Here is a 26,017-nt window from a genome sequence, read left to right as displayed (position 1 = left end):
ATTACGGCATTTTCCACTTTGGGGCGCTCATGAATAATTATGTTGTCCTGTTGCGGCACAGACATCCCGCTGTCCACCTGGCCGGTCGCCAATTTAAGCGCGTACCCCATTTTTAATTTACATGCTAATGGTGGAAAACATTTTCCCAGCCACCTTGTTGTTGACGCTTTTCCGTTTCTGGCCGCTGCAACCAGTATATCGTATCCCGGTGTTCTGGTTCGGGTGCTGGTTCTGATTCTGTCGGAAGTCGATGCCAACGTTTGAGAACTGGCCATAAAATAGTTTTGCCGTAGCACGGGCTTTCATCACGCCCACTTGAGTCGGTTTTATTTGCTTTATGCCGGTTGCATTCCTATCTTGATGGCGGCGCTGCTCTTCCATTCCGATAAGTTTGATTTACTCGGGCACTTTTGGGGGACGTTTAAGTGATTTATGCGCTGGAAATTGGTTGCAAATCTTAACGACTTAAAGTTAAGTGTAAGAAATTTGCGCCACCATGATATTTGCGAAAAGAAAGCACTAATGTTTTTATGTTAAATAATTTTGAAAACTATCTTTAAAGCTTGCACGCTAAATAATTGGGAGAATTTCCTCAAGTTGCTATTGATTTTATTTCATTTAACTTAAAATAAATGGATGTTTAATTTACTAAAATTTAAGGTTATTATTACAAGAGAAAATTAAAAACCCCTAGAGCTTCTATGATCTAATGACTAAATCACTTTGTCCAAGGGTAATTACTTGAGAAAACATCTTCATTGCTTGCTTGCATTTGATTTGGTTGGACAACTTTGTCTGGCTTTAAGCCCTAATGGCTAAACCTTTTGTTTTCTTTCGGCTACTAATTCCCCTCAATTCCTCATGACTAATGCAGTTACACTTGTTAGTCGTTGTAAGTCTTTCATTAAAAGTTCAATTGCAAGTTTGGGAAAAAATCCAACTTTGAGTGTGCGTGTTTGAGGGTGTTGTTTGTGTGCATTTTGTGGGTGTTTTTTTTTTTTTTTTTTTTTTTTTGGCAATGGCAAATGGCAAATGGCAATGGCAATCAAAATAACCGCAGGCAATCAAGTTTAGTGAGGGGAGCACACGGCCAGGGACGAGCTTCGATGTTCGCCTTGGGGCCAACTTTCTTCTTGCTGACGTTTTTCTTTGGCTCCGGCTTTTGTACATTGTTATGGTTAGTTAGTTGTTAGTCGGTTGTGCAAACAACAACAAGAACGAATGTTTATGTTTTTTTTTTTTTTTAGAGTGGGTTAGTCTTGGGCGTGAGTCCTCTACTCACTGTAGCTTCCGCATTTCCGAACGCATCCGTGGCACTGCATTCGCCGTAAACCGAGGCGGGTGAATTGGATCGCGAGGCCTTGCGGCGCGGTGGTTTCAACGGCAGTGGCAACTGGCGTTCGGTCATTTCCATATCCTTGGCTGGTTCCGCCTCCAGATCGGTCTCAGCCTCGATCCGGACCACCAGGGCGGGTGTGCTGGTGGCCACCGATCGACGGAGGGCCAAGGATTCCGCCTTCGCCTCCGGCTCCTCCTTCACCTCCTCCTTCAGCTCGTCCTTGAACTTGACTTTCGTGTTGCTGGCACCGGAAGTGGCTCCGCCCGGCTCCTCGTATATGTGCTCAGTGGTTGGCGGCAGTCCACTGGGATTGGGGGACACAGAAGTGGAGGGACTTCTGGCCGCCTTCCGTTTTATAGAACGTGCCCGGAGATTGTGAACCGCAGCTCCAATGATGCCGCCATGCGCCTCCTGCCAACGCATGCCACCGCCGAAGAACTCCTCCGGATCGGTGGTCCTCGGCGTTCCGGGCGTGGCCACCGAGGAGGAGGCGGCCGGGGTGCCGCTGGACATGGGCGTGGCACCGCCCATCATCGACATGGCCGGCGTGGCCGCGGCGCTTGCCTTTTCGGAGGACAAAAGCGGCATGAAATTCGCGTTCGATTATTTCCTACAGAGCAGGTTGGTTCAATGGGGATAGTTTTTTGTTTTGGATTGGTTCTGAGCTTTGGTTTCTTTATAGTGTTTGGTTTTTTTTTTTTGGTTTGGTTTGGTTTTGTTTCGAACGCGAGGAAGAGAAAGACAATTTTCGGAGAGAGACACACAGGTGGTTTTAGTCAGGATAATCGAAGGCCACACAAGTAATTGGGTTAATTGATGGGCATTATCAAGAGGGGTTACTTGGACTAAAGCAGTTGTCGTGAAGTGGTTAATTGGGTTGGCTAAATAGTTCCACAAATTAGTGGCATCTTGTTGTCTATTCGATTATTTATTTAACATCCCTAATTGACAGGGAATTTGATTTTAAATTGTTAACTTCCTCTTGCGATAGTTCAAATCGCAAAGAATTGCGCAAGTTTTTTTCGTGTCTTGTTACGGAATTCCCGCCAAAATTTATTTTTATTGTATTTTCTTTACAAAAGTCTTGTTGAAAAAAAATTATTACATTACCCTCTGTCATTTTAAGGGGGCTTAAAGTTATTCAAAAATATTTAAACTTTTTTCATATATCCCCATTTTTTAGCTCACAAGTTTGAAAAAATATTTGCACTCTATTAAGAGTTTTTATTGATACCCATTAGAGCATTCAACGAATTTTTTTGGTGTCTCGTATACAGTTTGAGTGTTTTTTATATTTATTGATAAACATACAGATGCACAAAATGCAATAAAACTATACGCCTAAACAAAAAGCTTTCAAGCAAACACAGACAACACAAAATAGCTAAAAACAAAAATGCTTCAACTGCTACAAGTTAGTATCATAAATAATAGTGGCCAACATTTCCGGCACCATATTTCGTTTTTTTTGTTTGAGTAAACCAAAGAAATATTTGTTTTATTAGTGGTAGAGGGCGTGTCATAAAATCAATAAAGAACTTAACTCCAATGTATATTTTTTCAAGGCAAAATTCATTTACTAAAATTAAAATGTAAATCAGGGGCAAATAACAAAATTGATTTATAGCTTTGCCGATAGAATTTTTTCGTATAAGTAAGAAGAGAAAGAATATTTTTCCATATTAATTGGTAATCGTTTTTTTTTCGCTTTTTGTTACAATTTGCTCTCGTAACATTTTTCCCAATTGTAAGTGACCTTAAAGTGTGTTTTATTGATATAGGTTTGTTTTTTTTTTTCATTTATTTTCATCATGAGTTTATATATGTTGTGGTTGTAGTTGTCGTTTCTGCTGTTGATTGTGTGGAAATAGTTTCTTTAAAAACAATTATGCTACGCATATCGAGTATGCATAGAACTGGCTGTCAGGTGTTTAAGTACATTACGAGTTCGTTTATGGTTTGTTAATAAACGAAAAGCATAAGTAAATTATGGAAATCATTATTATCTTAAGTATGGAGTTATATACATTGAAAGCGAGTGCGAGTCTACTAGGTAATTAATTAAATTTGAATTATATTTATTGTTATTTTCATTGGTTTTCCGTTGGGCGCGAAAATCAAATTAAACTCTGTTTTCGAGAACACAAAACACAAAAACCAAAATCGAAACAAAACTTGTTCAATGCATTTCATCAAAGCGAAATTCGCATGCCATTTTTTCTTAGGTTTACTTTTTCGCTGTTTGGACGGGAGGGGGAAAAAGGACTCGGGTGTGTTCCAGTGTGTGTTTTAGTTGGATTGTGTGTGTGTGTGTTTAGTTGGGTTTTTTGCTGCTGTTTGCTGCTAAATGGTTTTGTTAAAGTTTTCTGTTTTCTCAGGGGGCGGGGCGGGGTGGTGCATGAGTTGTGGTTGATAGCTTACCAAAGGACTTGCAAGAATTACTCCGATCCTGCTTAGTACTGCTGGAAGACGCTGCAAAAATGTACACAAAACAATGTTCATACTCAAAACACACTTTAAGTTTGGTTTGGTTGTCATTTTGTTTGGGTTTAGTTTTGGTTTTTTTTTTCTGTTGGTAATTTTGGTAATTGTTTGTTCAGTTCTCACTTAGCTGCTAATTTTGAGAGTAAATTAAATTTAGCTGGTGGTTATTCGAATAGTGGCATATCACTAAAATTGGGAACAATGTTCGATTTTTTCGGTTTCGGTTTCGCCTTTGTCTTTAGACTCGCTTTGAGAAGAGGCGTTTTGTAATTGAAAAGTAAGTAGTTTTTGATGCATGGAGCTAAAAATTGGCATTGATTTAAGTGGCTTTTGTGGCTTAAATAGTTATTGATGCTTTTTTAATCTTTTTCTTTTTTAAACATGCCACTTAAATTAATTCCCATAAAAAGGATTACAAATTCGTAAATCACATCAAACAAATATGCTTAACGTGCATTATTAAACGTTTTGTTCTTAATTCGAAAAGTGCCTACGTAAAAACAAAATGCATTCTTTGTTGGTTTTATTTTGTAAAATCAATTTTAGTTTTTGTTGTTTCATTTTCGATCGAAATTAATGAAAACATAACTAAACATACCTACCCACGGGCATGTAAAACGCTTCAATTGTTTTATTATTTTTATTCATATTATGTTTTGGTTTTGTTAAAATATTTGCAAACTAATTGGAGATGAGTAAAACGCATTGTTTTCCTTACGAACGATTGTATTATACAACATTTAGAAAATAATTGAAACATAACAGAAAACAAATGTTTAGGTTTCTATCGTAAGGAGAGGATGGGCTGTTGGCATTTCTCAAGGTAAATGCCACTTCATTGGGTTAATAAAAATGCAAACAAATAATACAACTGAGCATCGCCACAATTAATACACATACATAGACAGTATTTTGGTATTTGACAAAAATCAAAATCAAATCGGAAATGTGTGAACAAAAATCAAAGGGAGAGTTCGGTTTAAATCATTTCGTTATTCGTTGGACACACAAATTTACGTTTAGTATAGTTTTAAAAAGTTGTTATACAAAATGCTAAGTTTGGGATCAACACAAAGTGAGTTTTTATAGCGAGCATTTTGTTGTTGATAATGAAAATATGGCAATGGATCTATTAACTAAAGACCGTTAAATAAGATTGGACAGTACATTTGGGCAGGTGATCAAAAGTTGGGTATACGCAGTTAGAGAAAAGTAGAGATATAGACGGATAGAGAGAGAGAGAGACAGACAGATAGACAGATAGAAAGAGGGGACGCAACACAATGGCGATAATCGAATTGTTTTTGACTGAGTTTTCATATATATTTTTCTGTTGTATGACTTGGGCTCAGGTGTTTCTGGCTTCTTGAAAAAAGGAAGAACAAATAACTTGAATAACTTATATAGTACGATTGTTGGCTGTTGTGTTCGCTGTGTGTATTTATTTTTGTTTTTTGTTTTTATTTTTATTTTTATATCTTTTGCCTTGTTTGCTTGTTTTATATATACAGTATTTGTATATATTTTTTGTTGGCTTTGTACGCTCATGTAAAATTCATATTTAATTGCTTTCAAAATGCATACGAAATTAGCTTTTTTTTCGGGTCGGGCGGGGCTGCCTGGTGGTGTGAATCGGATTAAATGATTATTTAATTTACCTGTGTTACGGGATTCTCGCCGGGCCGATAGACGACGTTGTGCAGGGGGCGCTTACGCCCCACATAATTGACGCAGACGAACTCCAGTAGGGAGGCGTAAATGAAGCACATGCAGACGCCGTCCCACACGTTCATCGCCGTCAAATTGGAAACAACCGGCAGAGTGCTCCGGAAACCATTCGAGGTAGTGAAGAAATTCAGCATTGTTGTCACGCCTTCGCCCGGTTGTTGAAAAGTTGTTTCAAGTTGGTGATTGTGGATTGTGGATTGTAGATTGTAGAGAAACTTGCATTAGCCGTTTGACACGTAATTGGAAAAGCATTGCATACTTTGGGGCGGGGGCAAACGGGGTTTAACGGGGCGAAAGGATGTATGTATATGTATTGTTCGGTGTTCTGTGCTCGGTGGCATTAAGTTGAGTTGTTTAATTAGTTTTGGCATATGTACAAAAGTTTTCAATTTCATTTTTATCATCCGGCTCTCGGGCAGGAGTCGTTATGTCTGATTGTGTTCGATTCACTTGTTTTGTTTTATTTTGTGGTTCATAAAATGTGCATAAGCTAAAGAAATGTAAACAATACTACTAAAATTTATGATTGGCAATAAATCTAAGCATTCGATTTGTTTGTTTTTCTAAAGACTCATAGGAATCTATACAAAAAATCGATGATTCAAAAATGTTTCGTTTTAATTTCGTTGATTTATGCTATTTTAAATTTTTATTCATAAATAATAGCTTATTTTTAACGCTTTTGATTTTTGTAATCAATATTTTATTAACGTATTTTTTAACACGTTTATAAATTTTATTTATAAGCTTTAAAGCAATATGTTATAATTGAATACATTAATTTTTAATAAATCACTACGGTGGGTTAATTGGTATGAATAATATTAATATTTCATCGTGCTGCTATTACGTAGTTCTTTGCTTCATTAATAAAATTGTTTTTGGCTGAAGCGCAACTCCAAAATAAATTAATCAAGGCTAATGTTGGCATTTAATTTTAATTATTCAGCTCATGACTGCTTGATATAAAAAGCAATCGGTTCAATGCGAATGGAGCTTTTTAAATTATCAATCATGGTTGCCTAATTAGTTGCGTCAACAATTCGCCAACTGAATGAGTGCAGCGCAATTTAACTGGTTTCGCATTCTACAAGGAGTTGCTTCACAATTCGCTTCGCTGCATCCACGAACCCTATCGATTTTCAATTTGCCAACGTTTCGGTTTCCGCCCCTTAAAAAAAAATTAGAAGGAAATCTCTACGCTGCACTCAACAGCAAATGCTTCGAGGAAAAGCTCGAGAGGCATGAGGGTCACAAATGAGGCAAAAGATGCTGCCATGCTAAGAAGGAGCTGTTGTAAAATGCAGGCAATGCACCCTGGTCCCAAATATAGAACTTTAGCATCGATCCAACCAAGCCCTTATCGTGGCCTCATGTTAAGGAATTTGTTTCAAAAAAAAATATATATTTAAAAGAAACAGAATCGTCGCCAATGTACATCATGCATTTAAAAAAAACTATTTGAAAATATGTATTTAAAAAAAACTATTTGAAAATACCTCCCTCAACAAACCATTTTAATTTACAAACAAAAACAAAGGTTACCTATTTTCAAAGAAATATTATTCACAAATAATTCAAAGGAATAGTACGATTTAAGTGTGTTCAAGTCATGTTTTTGTGTATATATTTTATGTTTGTTAATCTTAAAGGGCTTATAACTTATATTGGATATCACTTGTTTTTTTATTTTGTAGTTGTCTTTGTTTAAATAAAATGATCAAAAACACAGGATTCAATGTATGCAAAGCTCTACAAAAATAATACAAATAATAAAAATAAAGGTTAAGTTGATCGCCTTTCTATTTAATAAAATGCATAACGTTTTTAAATTTAAATGATCCACAATGGTTTTTTTTCAATTATCTGGTAAATACTCTTTGGAAATAGTATATTAACTTTTTCTAAACTTTAAAAAAAGAAATGCAGTTTGGATTTGGAACCAGTGTGCAATGTCAGCACTTTGACTAACAAAACGGCATCGCTTGCCTTCAGCCATTTCAACTTTTTTTGACTATTTATTTATTTAGTTTCCTTTTGTCATTGAAATGTCGTTTGATTGTGTTTGCTCTGGGCAGACAATGACAGTCAGAAATGGAATTATCCTTTACTTTTTCGATTCTTACAATGCTATTTGAGTGCTTTGTCGTCGTTTTGTCACAAAAATATTCCAGTACATTATTACTAGCAAAATTTGTTGAGTCTTGGTAGTTCTATCAAAGAAAAGGGATCCGTAGAAATAGAAAGGTCTTAAAAATAATTTAATTCCTCAAATCATGATATAATTTACTTATCTTTAAGCATCTCTTTATACGAAGTCAAATATTGTTTTTTTTTTGTATTTTTTACAAAGTTAAATTAATGTTTTAAGATTTAGTAGAGGCGCAAAATGTTTAAGACCCTGATATATAACCAATTATACAGAGGTGGAAAATTATCAAAGGCTTAATGATTACATTAAATAAAATGATCAACAACCTTCTGTGTTCCATTTGAAAGTTATTTTACTTTTAATTTGTTCTGCAAATTAAAGTCTTGTTTAAAGTCCTCATCTGCCAGTCTTTTATCCCCGTCCAACTTTGTAGTTTTTGCTTTACACGGACAAAGAGCTTTCCGTTCTATTTGCCTAGTCCGTGTTGCCCATATGGCTTATGCATAAATCATCATGTATGATGTGGCCACCGCTCCTCGTCATCATCATCATCCTCATCACAGGCATGTGAAATGTGCCACAAGGTGGTCCCAAAACCAGGAAACATCCGTGTCCGTGTTTCTGTATCTCTTGTCCAGACGCAGCTGCCAACGATCCTGATGTTTCGGCTGACATTTCCCCTTCTTATTATTTTCATTTTGCTTTCCCTTTCTCACTCTTTCCCAGGATTATAATTGCATTAGCTCTGCTCCACTCGGCACAATCAGCGGATATAGTGATATTACTTAAAATTTAAAATCTAAAAATCATTTTTAATTCGCAAACAATTAATAATTATTAATATTTATTATTAATTAATAAAGAGATTTAAGCTTTTTCACGACTTTAAGCTTTAACAAATTCGTATTTTAAGTAAACCAAAGAAACTATTTTCACTCAAACATTTTTATTTACTGTGTTTAATAATATTTTGTAATATAAGTACTTTTACTATTTTAAAGGTGCTTGTGTGAAGTTTCGGCTAATATAGTTGTGTATATTATAGGTAAAATATAAATCATTTAAGTTTAAATTTGTAGTTGTGTTATTTTCCTTTAGGTATTTTTATAATTTATTATTTAATTTATCTCGGTTAAACTTGTAAACACCTTGGGGTGCTACAGAAATAACTTGAAAATAATTTAAATTATGCCTAAAATTATGCAATGGAAAAATTGGAAGGTAGTCCTTCGTAAGAAATTCATTGGCTTTCCGGATTAAAGTATGTTCCATATTGTATATTGCATCCTTTTAGACACATTTTAATCGATTATAAAAATCACTTGATTTCCGTAACTTATTTAATGTTTGTTTTAACATAATTATTTTATTTGTTTAATACAAGTGTTGGAATCTATTTGAATGTAAGTAGGTGTTTCAGCATGATGTACGTAGAATGCTTCAGTTGTTTTTCGTATATGGTTTCACCAAAGCTTCTCAAAGAAAAACAAGCTCAATAATTGCCTAGTTTAAGTTAAGAAGTCATGCAATGCATAAGGTCTTAAAGGAGTCGGGCGTTACCAAATACGAGTGCAGAAAGTGAGGCAAGACAAAATGAGGAAATCAACATTGAAAAAATCAGTCCAAGTAATGGATCGAAATGAAAAAGGAATCCATTTAAATCGAGCGGCTGGCTAAACTTGAGTTTGTAATGAGTTAAATGGTCCTAAGCTTCTCTAGACTAAAAAACTTCTAAATTATTTATGCTTGGCCAATTGTCTCGTGGTTGCGTTTAAATTTGGACTAAAACTTACTGGACCGCTACAGTTCGTTAACGACTAAATTGTGATTTGGATTGTTTTTTCATTGATTTGGAAGACTTCGATTTTTGTTTAGTTGTCTGTTGCTTCATTAAGAATTTGGAGCTTTTGGTTTTGGTTTTGATTTTGCTACGTACCGATCATAACCCGGGCTGGGACTGCATTCCATTCCAGCCAAAATGTGATAAACGACGAGGTGACCAATATAATGCCAGGTATGAAAACGGTTGTAAAATAATACGCACGATCACGGGTAAATGTCAACTCGACCTGTAGGCAACTGTAATTACCTTAAGAAACAAGGCCGGAATTATGCAAATTCGGCCAGAGGTTAACACACGCACACACACAGAGACAGACAGTTAAAGATAAAGATAGATAGATAGTTTTGCCTATTTGGTAGGAAGACTCGGGCCTAGACTAGCCTATATTATATCCCGATTTTTGGCTTCTTTTGGGCTAAACTATACTCTGATTGGAGAAGGGAACAAAATGTTAACTTGAATAACTAAAATCGTGGCTCGTTAATTTGGGCTTTGCTTTCCAGAACTTTTTGTGGGGCATGCAGCATACTTTGTGGGCATACTTTGGGGTGGGCACTGTAACTTATTATTCTTTGCTACTACTTTGGCCGCATTGAAATGAAATGGAAAAGTGACAATTATAAATTATAAAATTTTACAAATTACATTACAGAAGGGCAATCGAAAAAGGCAAATGCTACGAAAGGCGGAAAGTAAGTCAATTCTCAATGGCGTACAAAATTGATTTTTGGTTCGGTTATTTTCTTAAAAGTACGTATTTTTATTAAGAGTATTTTTTTTTTTTTTGGTTTGGTTTGGTTTAGTGTGAAAGAGAGGTCAAAAATTGGTAGTATTGGTTTTGATTGGATTGGTTGGTTGGTTGGTAATTTGGTATTGTTACCTATCATCGATCTAGCTGGCACGGCATTCCATTCCAGCCAGAAAGTTATAAAGGACGACGTCACCAATATAATGCCGGGTATAAAAACGGTGGTGAAATAGAATGCACGATCTCTGGTAAAGATTAAATCGACCCTAAGACAGCTGTAGTTCCCTAGGGGCATTATTTGTTTTGTTTGGTTTTGTTTTGGTTTTGGATATTTTTTGTTGGTTGTTTTGTAGCGTTTATATATAAGAGAGGAGCAGTGGGAAGGTAGACAAAGAGTAGACCATTAGATAGGCATTGGATTTATATTTGTAAATTCTTTGCTAAAATGTAAAAGCTGTAAAAGCAAGTCTAGCCGAGATCTGAGACTACGAACTTAAATCAAGACAAAATAACTTTAAAAGCCAAGCCAAAGAATGGAGTACTAAACTGAGGAGGTCCGTTTGTAATAAACCTAAAATAATACGCCATATTTTGTATAAAGAAAATACCATTTTACCAGAAATCACTACAGTTACTAAGTAGCAAAGTTTCCCAGTTGCAATTTCTTTGGCTAATACAAAGTATAAGCAAATGAAGTGATGGGCAATCGATTCGAGTCGAGATCCCAACGACTTACCTCTCCAGCTATTCTGATCGCAGGCCGTTGTTTGATTTTTGATCAAGTACGCATTTAGTGTGGTCAGCGAAGGACTTTTCCGCAGAGTGTCCTCATCGTTTTTCCAGACGTATTTGATTTGGGCCTCCTCGTAGGAAACTGCAGAGAAGAATTCGTATTACATAAAAACTCGTTGGCCCAATTGGATTACATTCCCAATCCCTTCGTCCCCATCATCATCTCATTAATTAATTAGATTAATGTAAATGGGCAACAAATACGCAAATACATATTGTCTGAGCCATTTGTCTGAGCTCGGGCCCAGACCCAGTCCCAGCAAATTAAATCATATTTGACAAACAAGCCATGACAAGCAGGCAAAAGAGCACAACACTTCGATGGATGTTTCCCCCCCATAGATGAAAATCTCGGCAGGAAGCGACATCATCATCCTCTCAAAGTAATTTACGATGTTGCTCACGTTCTTAGCCAATGTTTCCAAGAGGGTTGGGCCGGGCTCGTCTGAGAACCGGAAACAACTTTCGAAAACAATGTAAAGACAAAAAGCCCAGAACAAGGCTGACTGTGTCTGTCTGTCTGTGTGGCAGGCAGGCAGGCAGTCAGCCTTGTTAGTCACTTTGTCAGCTTTTGTCGTTAAGGCTCTGTCCCTCCTCTCTGCCGGTGCCACGCCCCTTTAGGCCACATTGCCTCCTACATTGTTGCATAAACACACACAGGCGAATGCAAATGGAGGCAAAGATTTCCCCTGAGTGGCAGTCAACACGCTCGCCTGCCCATCTTTTTATCATCAGAACATCAACATCTTGAGGTTTCTTTCAACACTTTGGAATTATCAAATTATTTATACATTAATCCCACTTGCAGGCTCTTCAATTGTATTGTTTAAGAAATAATTTGCACTCAACATTTGTTTCTGACATTTTTATGTTGGCTTTTTGAATATTTCAACGAAGAATGCGAGTTATAAATACCTAACTATCTTCTTGAGCTCTTTTTTTAACAGACTCGACAATAAAAATACCCAAAGTATGAATATTAATTTGATATAATTGATCCTGAACAGGAATCAAATAAAGATAAAAATAACTTACTGTGATAAACAACTGTGATTGGTGGATAAAAACATTTCAAATCTTAAAACATTTAAGATAAAATAAAATCTCTACTGCATATTATAAAATAAAATTTAAATTAAATTTAAAAGTTTCATTCCAACAATTATAGACAGTTAATTATTTTATCTTTATTTGATCTTTGATATTTGATAAAAATGATATTTGATAATAATAAGTGATGAAAATATATTTTAACTTACTGCTCTCCATGGAGAAGGAACACTTTGGATCATCGAAAGGAAATATATGAAGACTTCCCTGGCAGGATAAGATCAGGTGACGTCTAGAAGGAGAATGCCATAAGCAATAATAAATTAATCTTTAAATTATTATTACAACGGGTTAAGAGATTATCTTTTTTTAATACATACTAAATAATAAATTTCCTAAAAGTGTCTGCTTTTCTATTAAATATAAAAAGAGTTATTTTATTGATAACTAAAGTCTTAAGACATAAACAATTGCTTTCATGTCCTCGACTTTCTTGTACCTGCAGACTACAATGAAAACTACACAAATATATTTACACATAACTCAGTTTTAATCTCAGCTTTTAACGTTTTGAGATATGATTCAACCGACAAAAATTTGTTGACCTTATAATTCTTCGAATTTCATCCTCAAGCGATTTCATGCTTGTCTCTGCCACTTAATATCTCGCTTTGTTCAGCAGCATCAATTCATAATTTTCCATCCCCGTGTCCCTGTCGCTTTTCCAGCAAGTTTTTCCGACGTTTCTCCCTGTCGGCTATGCAAACAGCAAAAGGGAAATGCTGGACCAGAAAAAGCTGGGAAAGTAAATGGCAACTGCAACTTATTTTAATTGCTGGACGACACTTTTGCGCTTTGCAGTCAATTGGAAAAGTTCTGTTGAATTAAAAATGTAGACAAGTTGGAAAAAAGGGGGAAAAGAAGACAAACATGGGCGTCCAACAAATGGTGGCCATATTGTGAAAAGTTCCTCGCCTTTTTTTTTCCCCAGCAACTAACATACGAACCTGAATTTTATGCTGGCCAGGAGTTGGGATATGTGTACTTTGTACCTGGCCAAATATTTACATACATACCTACTCTTTTACATTTTACTCATATTTCTCTATTTCTCCGTTTCTCTGCGCTGCCTTCTCTATTTCTTGTGCTGTTTTTCATTACGGCCTCAGCTTACATATTTCGTGGGCCCTTACCTCAAATTTTCCACTAGCCAGCGCGAAATAAAAATTGTGAAAAATTGTGGAAAATTGAGCAAAAGAAGCAGCGGAAAAATGCAGAGAGAATAAAAAAATATTGCCGCCCTGCCTGTCATCTTGCTCTCCCTAATGAATATGAACTTTGAGCAAAAATTTGCATTTTCTGGCGCCATTAAAGCCGCTTAGCCCGGCCTCGTCTCGGATTTTGTATAAAAAAATCATTCATATTCAAATCGGGCTGCTGAACCGACACACACCTCATTGCGTACGTAATGGTCCCGTTCCGATATATTCTTAAAGCGAAATGCATTGGTATGATGGGATCCTTGAAATCGCCATGCATAATGAAATACGTATCCGGCGTCCAGATGCTGTCATGATGATGCAGAGCATTTAAAAAGTCATAATGCGACTTATTGCCATACTGCAGTCGCGGATCGTTCCACTGCTGGTTCAGCAGAAATTCCACCTCGTATTTCTGCAAAGCAACCACTTTTGTAAAAAAAATAATACTACTTTCAATTATCCATGCACTTACCAAACTACTTTCATCGGGCGATGCTAAGCTCAGGAGCAGAACATTCACGTTCACTGTCAGAGTGCCTATTAAAAGAGGATTTAAACAAACACAATAGTGGTCTACTTAAAATATATATAATTGAGTTGCCATAAAATTGAGTTGCCATAAAAGTGCCAGTGAAAAGAGCAAATAAAGAAAAGAAAAATAAAGTAAGTTACCCCAATTAAAATTAAAACAAAAACTAAAGTTTCAAACAAAACTACTATCATTGCGCAAAAAAGTTATCTTGCCTAAAATTAACACACCTACATTTAAGGAGAAACTTAAACTGTTTTAAATTTTTCTGTTTCATTTTTTCTCTCAAAGAAAGCCATAAGTTATGGATCTTAAAAACAGTTTAAGTAAGTTTGACAGACCTATACAAGTTTATTGAGGCTAGAAAATAAAAAAAAAATCGTAAGAAAGTTATCTCTATTGAAATGAGAACAAACATAAAAGTCAGAAATAAAGTGCATCCATAAAACGAAAGTCCGTAAGAAGACACCAACCGCGATTGTGTGGCCTCCGTGCATTTTGATTAGTTGCCATATCGGGCGATTGCAAGCCACAGCAAAAGTCTTCATCTGCAAGAATTTAAGGATAGTAGTCTGAAAATTTTCGGGTAGATAAATTTTACTTTAAACTAGCTAAAACTCTGTTTCTCTGTCTTATTTTTTTGTTTTTTTTTTGGTGACATCTCAAAGAATCAAAGTATAAATGTAATATAATTATTTCCCAAAGCACAAACATATCGACAGAAATGTAATTGCATTGTGTGGATGGTCATCCCGAAGATAGTGCCACCCAGCGCATCTAGGACAGTAGAGCCATTAACTTTAATTGATTTTATAGTGTCCATACGTCGTGGCCTGGCTCCTCCGATTGTTGCCTGCTGGTTGTCATTTGGCAACCAAGACTGAACAGCGACTTTTAGTGGCCCAAAACTAAGTATTGTTCACCCACACACTCTCCACTTAGTAAAATTGGAATTTTAATCGAAACAATGTGGAAATGGTGAATAAGTTCTGCAACTTCTTACCATTTACAGGCGGCAGTAATCGTTTATCGTAGCGCTTCTTTTCAAGCAGTAAATCTAATATCTCCTTATCCGAACTGGACTCGTCGAATCTGTGGGGAACAGGTTAAAATTAGTTAACCAATTTTAAGACACAATTTTTGTTAGTAATTGTCAAAAGATAAACTTAGTTATTTTCCCAAGGAATCTTTTATGTACAACAGTTTTGTGTGCTGTTTTAAATTGATGGGAAGATTGTTATTTTGAGGAGTAATAAGTCGAACAAGAAATCCAATTAACCGATAATATAATTTAACTAATAATTAGGCAGTAAAAAATGTAATTCCCTAGGTTAAAAGCAGAGTTAATTTATTTTTAGATAATATGAATTTCATTGCGATAAATTGCTAGATTTCTGAGCCTGAAAAATCATTTATTTTGAGCAAATTATAAACTGGTTTTCAAATTGCATGCATAACATCAGCAGAACGAAGCTGAGAAAAAACCAATCACCTCAACGGGAATTCAAATAAACTCAAAATATATTGTGAGTGCCTTAACGAAACATCATAATTTGGGTAAAAGACGAAACTAAAATCTCTAGTTTGCTCTTTTTTTCCATAAATTCTCTGTTTTCGTTTGCTTTTTAGAGAGGAAAGGAGGTGTGCATTAACTTACTTCGACCAATCGATGCCATGACTGAAAGAATTTCAAAAAGGAAAAAATAAATAGAACAATTTTTGTACGTGTTGTGGAAAGGATTACCAGGCGGTACAGATTGATAGAGATATTGAGATACAGGTAGATACTTAGGAAAATAGAGGGAAAGAGTGTGTGCTCAGGGGTAACAAAATCAAATGGTGTTGTTCGGGAATGCCTTTGGATGTTTTCATGAGCGCAACTAATTCGCCTTGATTTAACTTCATATTATCAATACTAAAAAACATTGCAAATTGTTTATGATAAAATTTTCCGTTGGAAATACTTTCCAAATGTTAAAAACAATTTAATTTTCTTGTATTTTTTGATGGAAATATATTATTTCTGGGTATAATTTAAACTTCTTCATCTATTTTGTCTGTCAATTTTTAAAATAAAATATACGTTTTTTTGAAAAAGTAACTTTCTGTCTAAAAAACTTTGTATTTTTTTTTGTAGGGTTCCATTTTTTAATAATTAAATAAAATCAGGGACCGTAATCATTTTAAGTTATATAATAAAAATCACAATTTAATGATTAATATTTGAGTGTTATTTCGTCTTTTTCGCTTTATAATCTGAGAGAACCACCTCTTCCAAAATTGCTGCAAAAAAAACTTATCCGATTTTGACGCAAATTTTGAGGGATAAATAACAATATTAATTTTTTGAGCGATTAAATTACTTAAAAAATTATCAATAAACTGTGACTTATTTTTTAATCAAATTAATAATTGTCCCTGTAAAAAGTAAGTAAGAACCCTGTTCAATTTATGAAAAGAAAACTCTACTTCTGCTTTCTTTTTCAGATTCAATTTTCGCTTTTCTTAAATGTGAAATATATTTAGGGGAACAGAAGAAGCTTTTCAGCGTTAAATTCTCATTCTGTAGAAATGGAAAGGACGAAAAATCCAGGCGAATTTGCGCAGGTGAGCGACAGAGACAGACGGACGGCACTCACATGGGATGCTTGTCGAGGACACCCGTCTCCGACTGCGTGGTTGCTGCCGTGGACGCGGTGGTCAGGTAGCAGAGCATCAGGATGACGCTGGAGGCGGCATAGAAGCTGATCGACTGGCTGTAGTGCTTGTAGTGCTGGCCGAGATACTGGAAGGCGGCCGCCGAGGTGGCCGCTGCCGTGGCGCCGACATTGGCGACAATGGGCAGCGGGCCCTCGGCGTAGGCATGTCCTTGCCACTGGCGGTAGGCTAGTGGCTGGCGATCTTGGGGCGCACTCTCGTCCTGCCACTGCAGCGTTTTCGCTAGGGCGGCGAGGGCATGGAAATGCAGGGAGAGCGCTGAGATGCCAGCATTTGTGGCTGGCGACTGGGACGTTGCCACATGGCGCCTCCGCCGGCGGACATGGACATGGTGCTGCCGACGCTGGTCGTCCTCATCCCGCTCGGCGACTGGCTGTGGCCTCCGTGCGGCCGCAATATCGATTCCGATCCGGGCAGTCGTATCGGCAATGGATCCCTGCGTCGCCAACGCGTCCTCGCCGTTATCCTTGTGCGCCCCAGCCACTTGACTACCGGGCTGGCTCTTCTCCTGACGTGCCTGTCGTATCGTTAAAAGCACTTGAGCCGTCGCTTTTAGATGTTTGGGCCCACTTGCTGCCTCTGTTTCGGCCTCTGATTGTGCTTGGGCTTCTGTTGGCGTTGGCGTTTGCGTTTGCGTTTGGGTTTGCGTTTGCGTTTGTGTTTCGGTTTCGGTTGGCGTTTGCGTTTTATGGTTTTGTTGATAGTTATCCTTGATTTTGATGTCCTCAGCTGGCTTCTCGTTTGCTCTGGCAGCGTTCTTGCCCCTGGTCCCCGGCACTGCTGCTGCTCTGCCACGGCATTGGTTGCGCCTCAGTTGCTTGCGTCTCGGTTTGTGGGGCTGCTCTTTGGCCGCTTCAAAGACGCAGCCCATGTTATGACAACTGCAAAGAGATGTGTTTAACGAAAAGTGTTTTAGTTTATGTGACACACCGCTTGAGTAGTATATGGCGCAATTACTGTTGATAATATAACCGATTTAACCGATCAAAATATTATGGTAAGGGGCTATCATACTTGTTCTAATAAATATTCAAATAAAACATTAAGTTTAAAGAAACTTTTAAATTCTTATATTTCAAATTCATATTTTTTACACGTTTTTTTTTTTGAAAATTTTATCAGCCAGTTTTATAGCCTACATACATTTTGTTTTCCTACAACTATTATACAATTGTCATAAGTTTGTATTGAATTGAGTTGTCAATTAAAAAAGTGAATTTACAGTTGAAAATGTTTACCAAAAACGAAAACTACAGACAGTATATTATACTTTTTGGTTTACTTTCTATACCGATGAGTTTACAACTGTAGTCTAAGGCCTTTTTTAACCATATAAGTTATCTTTTGGTCCTTTCATGGTCTTAATGATTCTGATCGCGAAATTTTGTATACCCAATGGTTTGAAATTCATGTACCAATAGTTTAGAGTCTAAGAAACTTGTTGTTATTAAACAACATACGTTTTTTTATACTTGACTTGATTTTCAATACCCAGAAGTTTTAAACTCATGTAACAATAATTTAGAGTATAGGAAAGTTTTTTTGTTTTGGGTAAATATTTAACTCATTAAGTTAAAAAATCGTACAACAATTGAAAAGAAAACCTTTTCTTAAAAGAAAGTCTAAGTTCCGTGTGCTCAAATCGTTTATTTTTTAGTCACCAGTAAACTATTAGACTGCTTTTCGATTTCACTGCGCCCCCAAAAAAACTAATTAACCTCGGTGAAAGCAATTTGCGAGGCACAATCTGAAATAAAAATCTATCGTCACCCACTTGACTGTCGCTCCAGTGACTTGCCTGCATCAACATCAACACTCGCCTGTAACAGTACATGCAGGATTTGATTGATGTGGCAATATTGGATTGTTTCGGCCCAGCGGCCACGCCCACCTGCGTGCACACCTAACCGTAAATGTCAGTTGCCAAATAACACGGTTCCTGAAACAGATTTACGGCTGCCACAGAAAAACTTTAATTTTCCAGGAAATTACAAGCATAAGCTGTAACTTTTTATTCTATAATATAGTTGTCTTGTGAATTATAGGGACAAGTGTCTAAGGTTGAGTTGACGATGTTTAAACGATGTTTTAATTTAAAAAAATATAATATATTAAATTCTTTTCATTTCCGCTTTAAAAAAAACTAATATTCTATTTCATTAGGGGATTAAGTGAAGCAATTTTTGGTCTTTAATATTTTTGACAATGTCTAAACGTGTATTATGTTTGTTAAAAAAGAATTGTACAAAAACTCTTTTAATACAAAAAAAAATGTTAAAAAATTAAATCTATTAAATTCCCTTCATTTCCGCTCTAAAAGTATACTAATATACTATTTCATTAGGTGATTTAGTGTCTCAAATTCTTGGCTTCCTTTTTGTGAAGTATGAATACGTTTTTCCTAAAATAGTTTTATCAAGCCAAAGACCTCGAGCCGATTTAGAACAGAACTTTCATAGAATGTTTTGCCTAAAAAGGATATCACATCAATTTGCAAAACACGGCTTAGAGCAGACCCGAAAAACCGAATGTCAGTCAGCCAGTCAATGGGCCAAACGAATTTTTATTGTTGCCTGTCAAAGGCTGTCTTTTGCCTGTCTTCCGTTGGCTGCTGTTGCGGCCATTTTAGTTGTTGCTGTTGCGGTTGTCAGTTTGTGGCCAAGACTGGGAGGAATGCAATTTTCGTTTCGGCCAACGTATATGTAGCTTTCAAGTAGGTACAAGTTCGGCTATATTCTGACATTTATTTAACATGCAAAGACTCCAACGGCCATTGCACCAACTGAAATGAATTCAAACCGCAAAAATTCAATTTCCGTTTTTGCTCTAGATAAAACTGCAGAATAAATAGATATCCCTTGAGAAAGAGTGATTTGGGTGTGATTAGTTATGTATGGGTTGAATGCGTGTTTGAACATATGTATTTATCGGTACGTACAATATAATCCGCTTATACAGAAATAAGTTAAAGAAAATTCGCATAAGCTGCTTAGGGAAAAATTTATTTAAATACATTTAAGAAAAGTTTACAGATTAAGAATCCAGAAAACATCAGAACAAAGCCGCAATCAATTTAAACTTGATTGGCCGAACAGCTTATTCCCAACCATATGGAAAAGCCAGTGAAAAACTCTGACATGAGTGTGTCTTTCCTCTATCCTTTTTCCCCTTTAAGCTGCAAACCAAAGGAAAACCGCACAAAACACAAACAATTCCACTAAAGCGGGCACTCAGTGGCTTTGGGGTATCCTCCACCATATTCAGGGTCTTCATTATACATTTATTCGATTTTTACGTGACTTTGGCCATAAAGCACAAAAATAAACCCCAAGACAGCAGATAGCAAAAGTAATAGGCACAGAAACTAGGGAAGGCCAAGTGGAGGGCTTGTAAATGGGTCTCATATACAAATTGGTGCCGATATAGCTTATACGTGTTTTCCTTGGCCCCATCTCTGTGCCGCCCACATGTGCCATGACAATTATTGACCTCCATCTATTTTAAACGCTTGTTCGACTTTCTTTCTGTTCCGGCTGGTGTACCAAAAATTTCCAAAAACTTTAACTCAATGGGAACTTTTTTAGCGAGCCAGAGAGCTCAGAAAAAAGGGTAGAAAATACAGAGATAACTGACCATAGATCAGTTCATACCGGGCTTCCTTTGAGTCCTTCCTGACCTTCCCCGCCCATATCCTTCATGCCTTCCGGGGCATAAATTTAAACAAACCGCGCTCGAGAGTCCGACGGCTGCAGCTGGCCAAAGTTAATCCTGCCATCGTCTGGCGGCCGGAAACGGCGCCAACTGACAGCCCAAGCCAACAACTAACCAGAAACACAACCAATCTCCCTTCCCAAAACCCCCCTTTTTTTTTGTTATTTCTTTTGGTTTAGTCTAGTTCGTTGTGCATTTCATTTTGCGCTACCAACTTTTTCATATTTTTACTGGAACAACTTTTCAGATTCCGTATCTGTGTATCTTCGTTTTATTTATTTTTTTTGTTGGGGCGACTTGTTCAGTCAATTTAATAATTTGCTGCTAGTTTTTTGCCTCCCTTTAAATTAGTTGACACTGTGGGTGGATTTGCAACCAACATTATTTGCATACTTTTGGGCGGGCGCTACTGTTGCGGTCGTGGCCACATGTCGGATACTTAATATCCCTCGGACCGACAAACATTTCGAGCACGTTCTGTGCTGGATCAGCTTTAATGTTCTAATTTGCAAGCTCACCGAAATCAAGCGGCAATCCAATTAGATGTTAGCCCAACACATTTAATGCTGGGACAGAGTTAATTGAAAATTCCATTAAATTGAATGGGATAGCAACTATTTTGCAGGATGAGTAATTGCAATTCACAGCTGCTGGTGAATAGTAAAGAGCTGACTGAAATATTTGACACCAAAGCATCCTAAATACGGAGAATAAGGTACATGTTAAATATCTCAATTTAAAGAAATATATAAGCAAATACTTTTTGACTGATTTAATATCTATTTATAAGTAGCACTCTTTATTTTATGGATATAACAACAACCTAAATTTTCAAAGAGGTTATTTGTTGCTATGCTTTCATGATTACTTATACTTCTAAAATTTAGCTTGCCAATTTTAAAGCTGACCTTCAGTTCAATCTACTGACTTCGATGCAATTTTGAAGAAACCTTTCAAAGAACACATTTAAAATTGCCGTTAAACGGACAAGTCTCGGTCACAGACCAACGAGTAACCTCAGTAAACAAAATGGCAATAAAAAACTGTAGCCACAACGACAATAACAATAGCAACAAGCAACAATTACAAACAACTTGCTATCGATTTTTCGGGCGTCAGTGTTTGCCATGGCGCCATTGTTCGAAGTCACGAACTTTCCAGTGACAGAAAAGACAAGAGCAAAAATAAAGTTGATTAAACCCATTGAAATTTTCCTGGCTTTTAACGTATCCCACTATATAGTATTACCACGTATATATAAAGATTGTGGGCGGCCAAACAAGAAGAACGGATAAATGGGGTGCATTGTTGTGTTGAAGGCAGCTCTACAAATTATAAATGTGGACAACTCAACATATTGTAAATTAATCCATTGTTCTGAAAGAGTTGTACGTACACAATGAGAAAGCAATTTCTGAAGTGTTTTAAAATATACCCACAAAGAAGAATAATGTACTAATTTGTAACGTTTCTTGGTAATAAGTAGCCTGGCTTAAATAAGTTAACTCATTTACATCGTCGTCCGGCACTTCAATCAAATCTATGTAAAATGAAATCCATATATGATGAGCTTTGTGACCCGCAGGCCATAATGGACCATAATCTGTTGCATTAAAAGTTATTAAAATGTCATGGCATAGACCAAAAATTTATGGCCAGGCAAATGTGGTAATTGAAGAAGGGCACTTGACCCAGATTTGCTGGCAGATTGCAATGGGAAATTGGCAGTGCGGCCACTAAGAGCAATCTGCATGCAGCCCATGCCTAATTAAATAACTCGGTGGGGCCAGTGCTGCGATGGACTGCAGGAATTCAGGTGGTGTTTTGAAGTGGAATGGCACGGCGCTGTAGATCGAGTGGAGTCGAGTGCAGTTCATTCGCATTTCAATTAAAACGGAAGTGCAGACATGGACACAAACAGGCGGCGGGCACTCAACAATTGGCATACCATTCAGAGGGACGCTAAGCCGTTTAGGCTTAAGTCAGCTTATTGCTGGGAAAAGTGGAGCACGCGAAGACATAGTTGTCACACGACGACGACCTGTTGGAGACCGAGAATTTTCCAATAATCGAACGTACGCGTTTAATTAATGCCAGCCAAGTGTAATTGAATAAAAGTTTTCCTGTTTCCTGGAGTTTTTAATTCGAATGCTTTGTTTAATCTAGATTTTAGTTCAAATACCAGCCTTCAGCGGTCTAACTGCTTGTAAAATGTTGTACAGTAGGTATCCTTTATACAAAAACTTAAAAAAAAATGTTTAAGCACTTACATGAGCAGTTTAATTTAAACTCAAGAGAGATATTTCAGGTTCCTTTTTAAAATATTATTGGCCCTGTTATTAAGTATTTATGTTCATGATGATAATATCAGTTGTGTTTTCCAAATTGTTTAATTGTATTTACAAAAATTTAGTCAATATGGTTTTTAAATAACTTAGACACCAGTCACACATTGATGTGCATTAGAAATTATAGGAACTAAAATCAATTTCAGAAATCCCGTAAAAAGATCCTGAAAGTTATAGATTCATTCTGTTATTTAAATACTACTGAATTCTTAAGAACAATAAAATAACTTTGATCATAAATACCTAAATAAAATGTTTATAAAATTCTACGGTAACATAGCAGGAAAATGTTTAAATGTACTACAAATTCCGAAATTTTGATTGGGCTTTAATACTTATTATAAAATATATGCATAGATGTATTTAACCAAAAGCTACCGTGTATGCTTATGATTCATCGCTGAGGTGAGCCATTTAACCCAACTAATTGCACATTTTGATAGTTTGCGGTGCAAACGTTTGCGCAAAGTTAACGCAAAATGACAAAGTGCAAATGTGCAGCGCTCGTGTGGAGATAGAGCAGGAATTGCGGTTGGGGAGTGAATTTAGTGCGGCATTTATAGGGGGTGTTGGGAGATTGAGATTCCGGTGTTTGTCTGCGTGGTATCACATTCTGTGTACAATATGCTTGGGTCAGCTCGATAACGATGTTGGCCAACAGCAAAGTCGAGCGTCGAAACATTGAAGTGGAGCCAACTTGTTGTTCTTCCACTCCCCAAAGGTAAGGGACAGAAATCGAACTTCTGGTAGTCATGCATGCTGACTTTGGGGAATTTACTCGTACTTGTTGGGTTATGCAACATGTTTTCAGTTGAACACTTCCGAAAAAGTTGTATTTAAATATTTTATTTATAGTTAAAATTGCATGAACGAGTCGCGGTGGATATTCACGGACGACCGCGACCACAGCCCCTTAAAATGGAGCGGAAGTATGTCACGCCCGCAAGTACTGGGTTCACAGTTGCGGTCTGAATATTGACACTGTAAGCTCAAGAGGAAAAATGTACGTGATTTATGATTTAAATCACTTGCAGATTTAGATTTATGAAGTAAATTTTCCTTTGAAAGTATTTTTTGTGTGTATTATGTTATTTTAAGATTATTATTTTAATTAATGCATGTTTATGTATATAAACAAACAAAAACAAATGGTAAAATATAAATGTATTTAATTAACTAAAACTTAAATGTTCACACTAAGAAAGTTTTTATTATATAATACTTAATACAACAAAACTATTTTATTAAGTAAAAGCACTAAATTATTTTACTCACTAAATATACTGTTTATATTATTTCAACTATAATAGTTCTTTAATCTATAAATTGTTACTACTTGGTTTCTGTTCCTTAACTTAAGTCGTTAATTAATTTATAACCAACACTCGTTGCCATTTCATTGATTGGTTGAGTTATTAAGCAATCGAAACCAGCAATCCCCTTGATCCCATTTTCAGATCGAACTTTTCGAGGTTGCGTCCATTTTAATTTTTTGTATGCTCTGTTTCTCTAAAGGGCTTTGCAAAGGATTTGTTTTTTGTTCGATGGTCCGCCTAAAATGTCGAAGGGAAGAGTTCGAATGCTCTTGGTCCTGTCACTGCCACTTAAATGCCATGCATCATGGAAATTTATGTGAATAAATTATAATCAAGCAAAGAAAAACTTGCAGACCGTAATAATTCAGATTAAAAAGTATTTATACACATGACACAGTAAGTGGGGGATGGGCCTTTGGGAGGAGGGCGTGGCAGTGGGCGGTGGGCAGTTGGCAGTTGGGTGGGCTTATGGAGCTGGTCACGCGTGTTGGCTGCGTGTGTCCAGCGCTGATTTCGCCATAATAAATTGACATTTTTTGGACATTTCTCTCGAAGTGGCCGCTGTTCTGGCGCTGTTCTTCGTTCGCTGGTGTGGCTATGGCAACTGGGAGCTGTCTGTCATTTAAGCTTCTCTGTTTTTTTGTTTTTCCCCTTTTGGTTGGTGGTTTCTGTTGTTTTAACAAGGGCCCAGGGCAATCAGCTTACGGGGATATTCGGTTAAGAGTTGTATTCAAGGCAATGCCAAGAGCAATTTCAAAATAAATATTTTAAGTCGAATGGTTTCTTGAAATTTCGTCTGGATATCAAGTGCACCCAGAGAAAAACGGCCAGGTAGAATGAAACATTAAGCTTTTTGAATTTAACATTGTTTTTCAAAATAAAATCGTAACTAAAAACATGGTAATGTTACTATTAACATATTTAATTGGTTAATCCAACAAAAAAATTGGAGTTTTTGAATATTTTTTCATTAAAAATTTAAATTTTTTCATACTTAAAAATATAAATACATGTGTAACATTGATAGGGCATAATACAGTGCCGAAAATACTTATTTTAAAGTGAAAATATTATTTTTTCTTTGAGTGTGGCAAAGTGTAGCGTTTGAAGGTTTTAATATGTAAACATGTTCAATATATGCATTGTTTTGATTTGTAATTGATTTTCATGTGTATTTAAACTATACTTTTAAATATGAATTATAACTATATTGTTTATTGTTAATTGTGAATCATACATTTTATTTGTCACCCATGGAATCTTAAATCCAACAAATTCACTTCCTTTTGACTAGACCGAATGTATGTTAAGCTTATGCTGGGATTTCCTTTAGAAAATCTAGACAATCAAAATTCTTGGGTTTCCCCAACAAAAACAAGAAGCCAGCAAGAAAATAACAGGAAAAAGCAATAAGCATTCAAATAACAAGTAGCATAAGAACAGCGAACAAGCAACGACAAATAATTTGGCACAAAGGCAAATAAACAAGATAAGCAAACAAACAAACAAACACACAAATAAACAAACAAACAAACATGAGTAGAAAGACGTTGAAGACGCAACAACACCGAGAAAGTAAAGACAAAAACGAGCCAAGTACCAAAGCACATAATGAGCATAATGGGCGTGTTGAGAGGGGGTTGGCTTGATGGGGGTCACATTGCCCCTATGCCATGTAACCTGCCCACGAATCACCCCCCTCAACCCCCACATGCCGAGTGGCAAAGAGCTTTTTGTGTTGGTTTCCCTCTCTTAGTGCTAGAATAAGCGCCACTTTACATGCACACACACACTCAAATCTCGTACGCACACATGTACACTGACAAAAAAAATCTGGAGGAGGAGTTCTTGTCATTTCACTTATATGATTTCTCAACCTAAAACTGTATTATACATTATACGTATGTTGAATCTCTGATATACTAAAACTTAAGATAAGATATACTCAGCTTATAAGCAATGTTGAACGATAATTAGTAAAATTTCACCAAATTTTG

At 36.5% G+C, this 26,017-nt stretch overlaps 1 protein-coding gene across 19 annotated transcripts in view; it reads right to left on the bottom strand.

Annotated features, from left to right (window-relative positions):
* Window positions 1–26,017, bottom strand: part of LOC108136066 (glutamate-gated chloride channel) — a 53,990-nt gene that overhangs the window by 3,782 nt on the left and 24,191 nt on the right. For 8 of the 19 annotated variants that reach the window (XM_017257013.2, XM_017257018.2, XM_017257012.2 and 5 more), the window contains exons 4-15: window positions 16,567–17,526; window positions 15,585–15,605; window positions 14,931–15,019; window positions 14,401–14,475; window positions 13,871–13,935; window positions 13,590–13,810; window positions 12,346–12,428; window positions 11,031–11,168; window positions 10,427–10,579; window positions 5,482–5,696; window positions 3,761–3,811; window positions 1,283–1,903 (exon numbers count right to left, since the gene is read on the bottom strand). In XM_017257013.2, the coding sequence (XP_017112502.1) occupies window positions 1,283–1,903; window positions 3,761–3,811; window positions 5,482–5,696; window positions 10,427–10,579; window positions 11,031–11,168; window positions 12,346–12,428; window positions 13,590–13,810; window positions 13,871–13,935; window positions 14,401–14,475; window positions 14,931–15,019; window positions 15,585–15,605; window positions 16,567–17,516 (2,682 nt within the window). In that variant the 5' untranslated portion in view covers window positions 17,517–17,526. Of the gene's footprint in view, window positions 1–296; window positions 300–1,282; window positions 2,014–3,760; window positions 3,812–5,481; window positions 5,697–9,639; window positions 9,793–10,426; window positions 10,580–11,030; window positions 11,169–12,345; window positions 12,429–13,589; window positions 13,811–13,870; window positions 13,936–14,400; window positions 14,476–14,930; window positions 15,020–15,584; window positions 15,606–16,566; window positions 17,527–26,017 lie in introns of those variants that run through there. The other 11 variants (XM_017257019.2, XM_017257028.2, XM_041708008.1 and 8 more) reach the window with 11 other exon arrangements.

The sequence above is a fragment of the Drosophila elegans genome, unplaced genomic scaffold (assembly GCF_018152505.1).
Source record: "Drosophila elegans isolate 14027-0461.03 unplaced genomic scaffold, ASM1815250v1 contig_208, whole genome shotgun sequence".
Classification (NCBI taxonomy): Eukaryota; Metazoa; Arthropoda; class Insecta; order Diptera; family Drosophilidae; genus Drosophila; species Drosophila elegans.
This window is presented reverse-complemented; position numbering and strand designations above follow the sequence as displayed.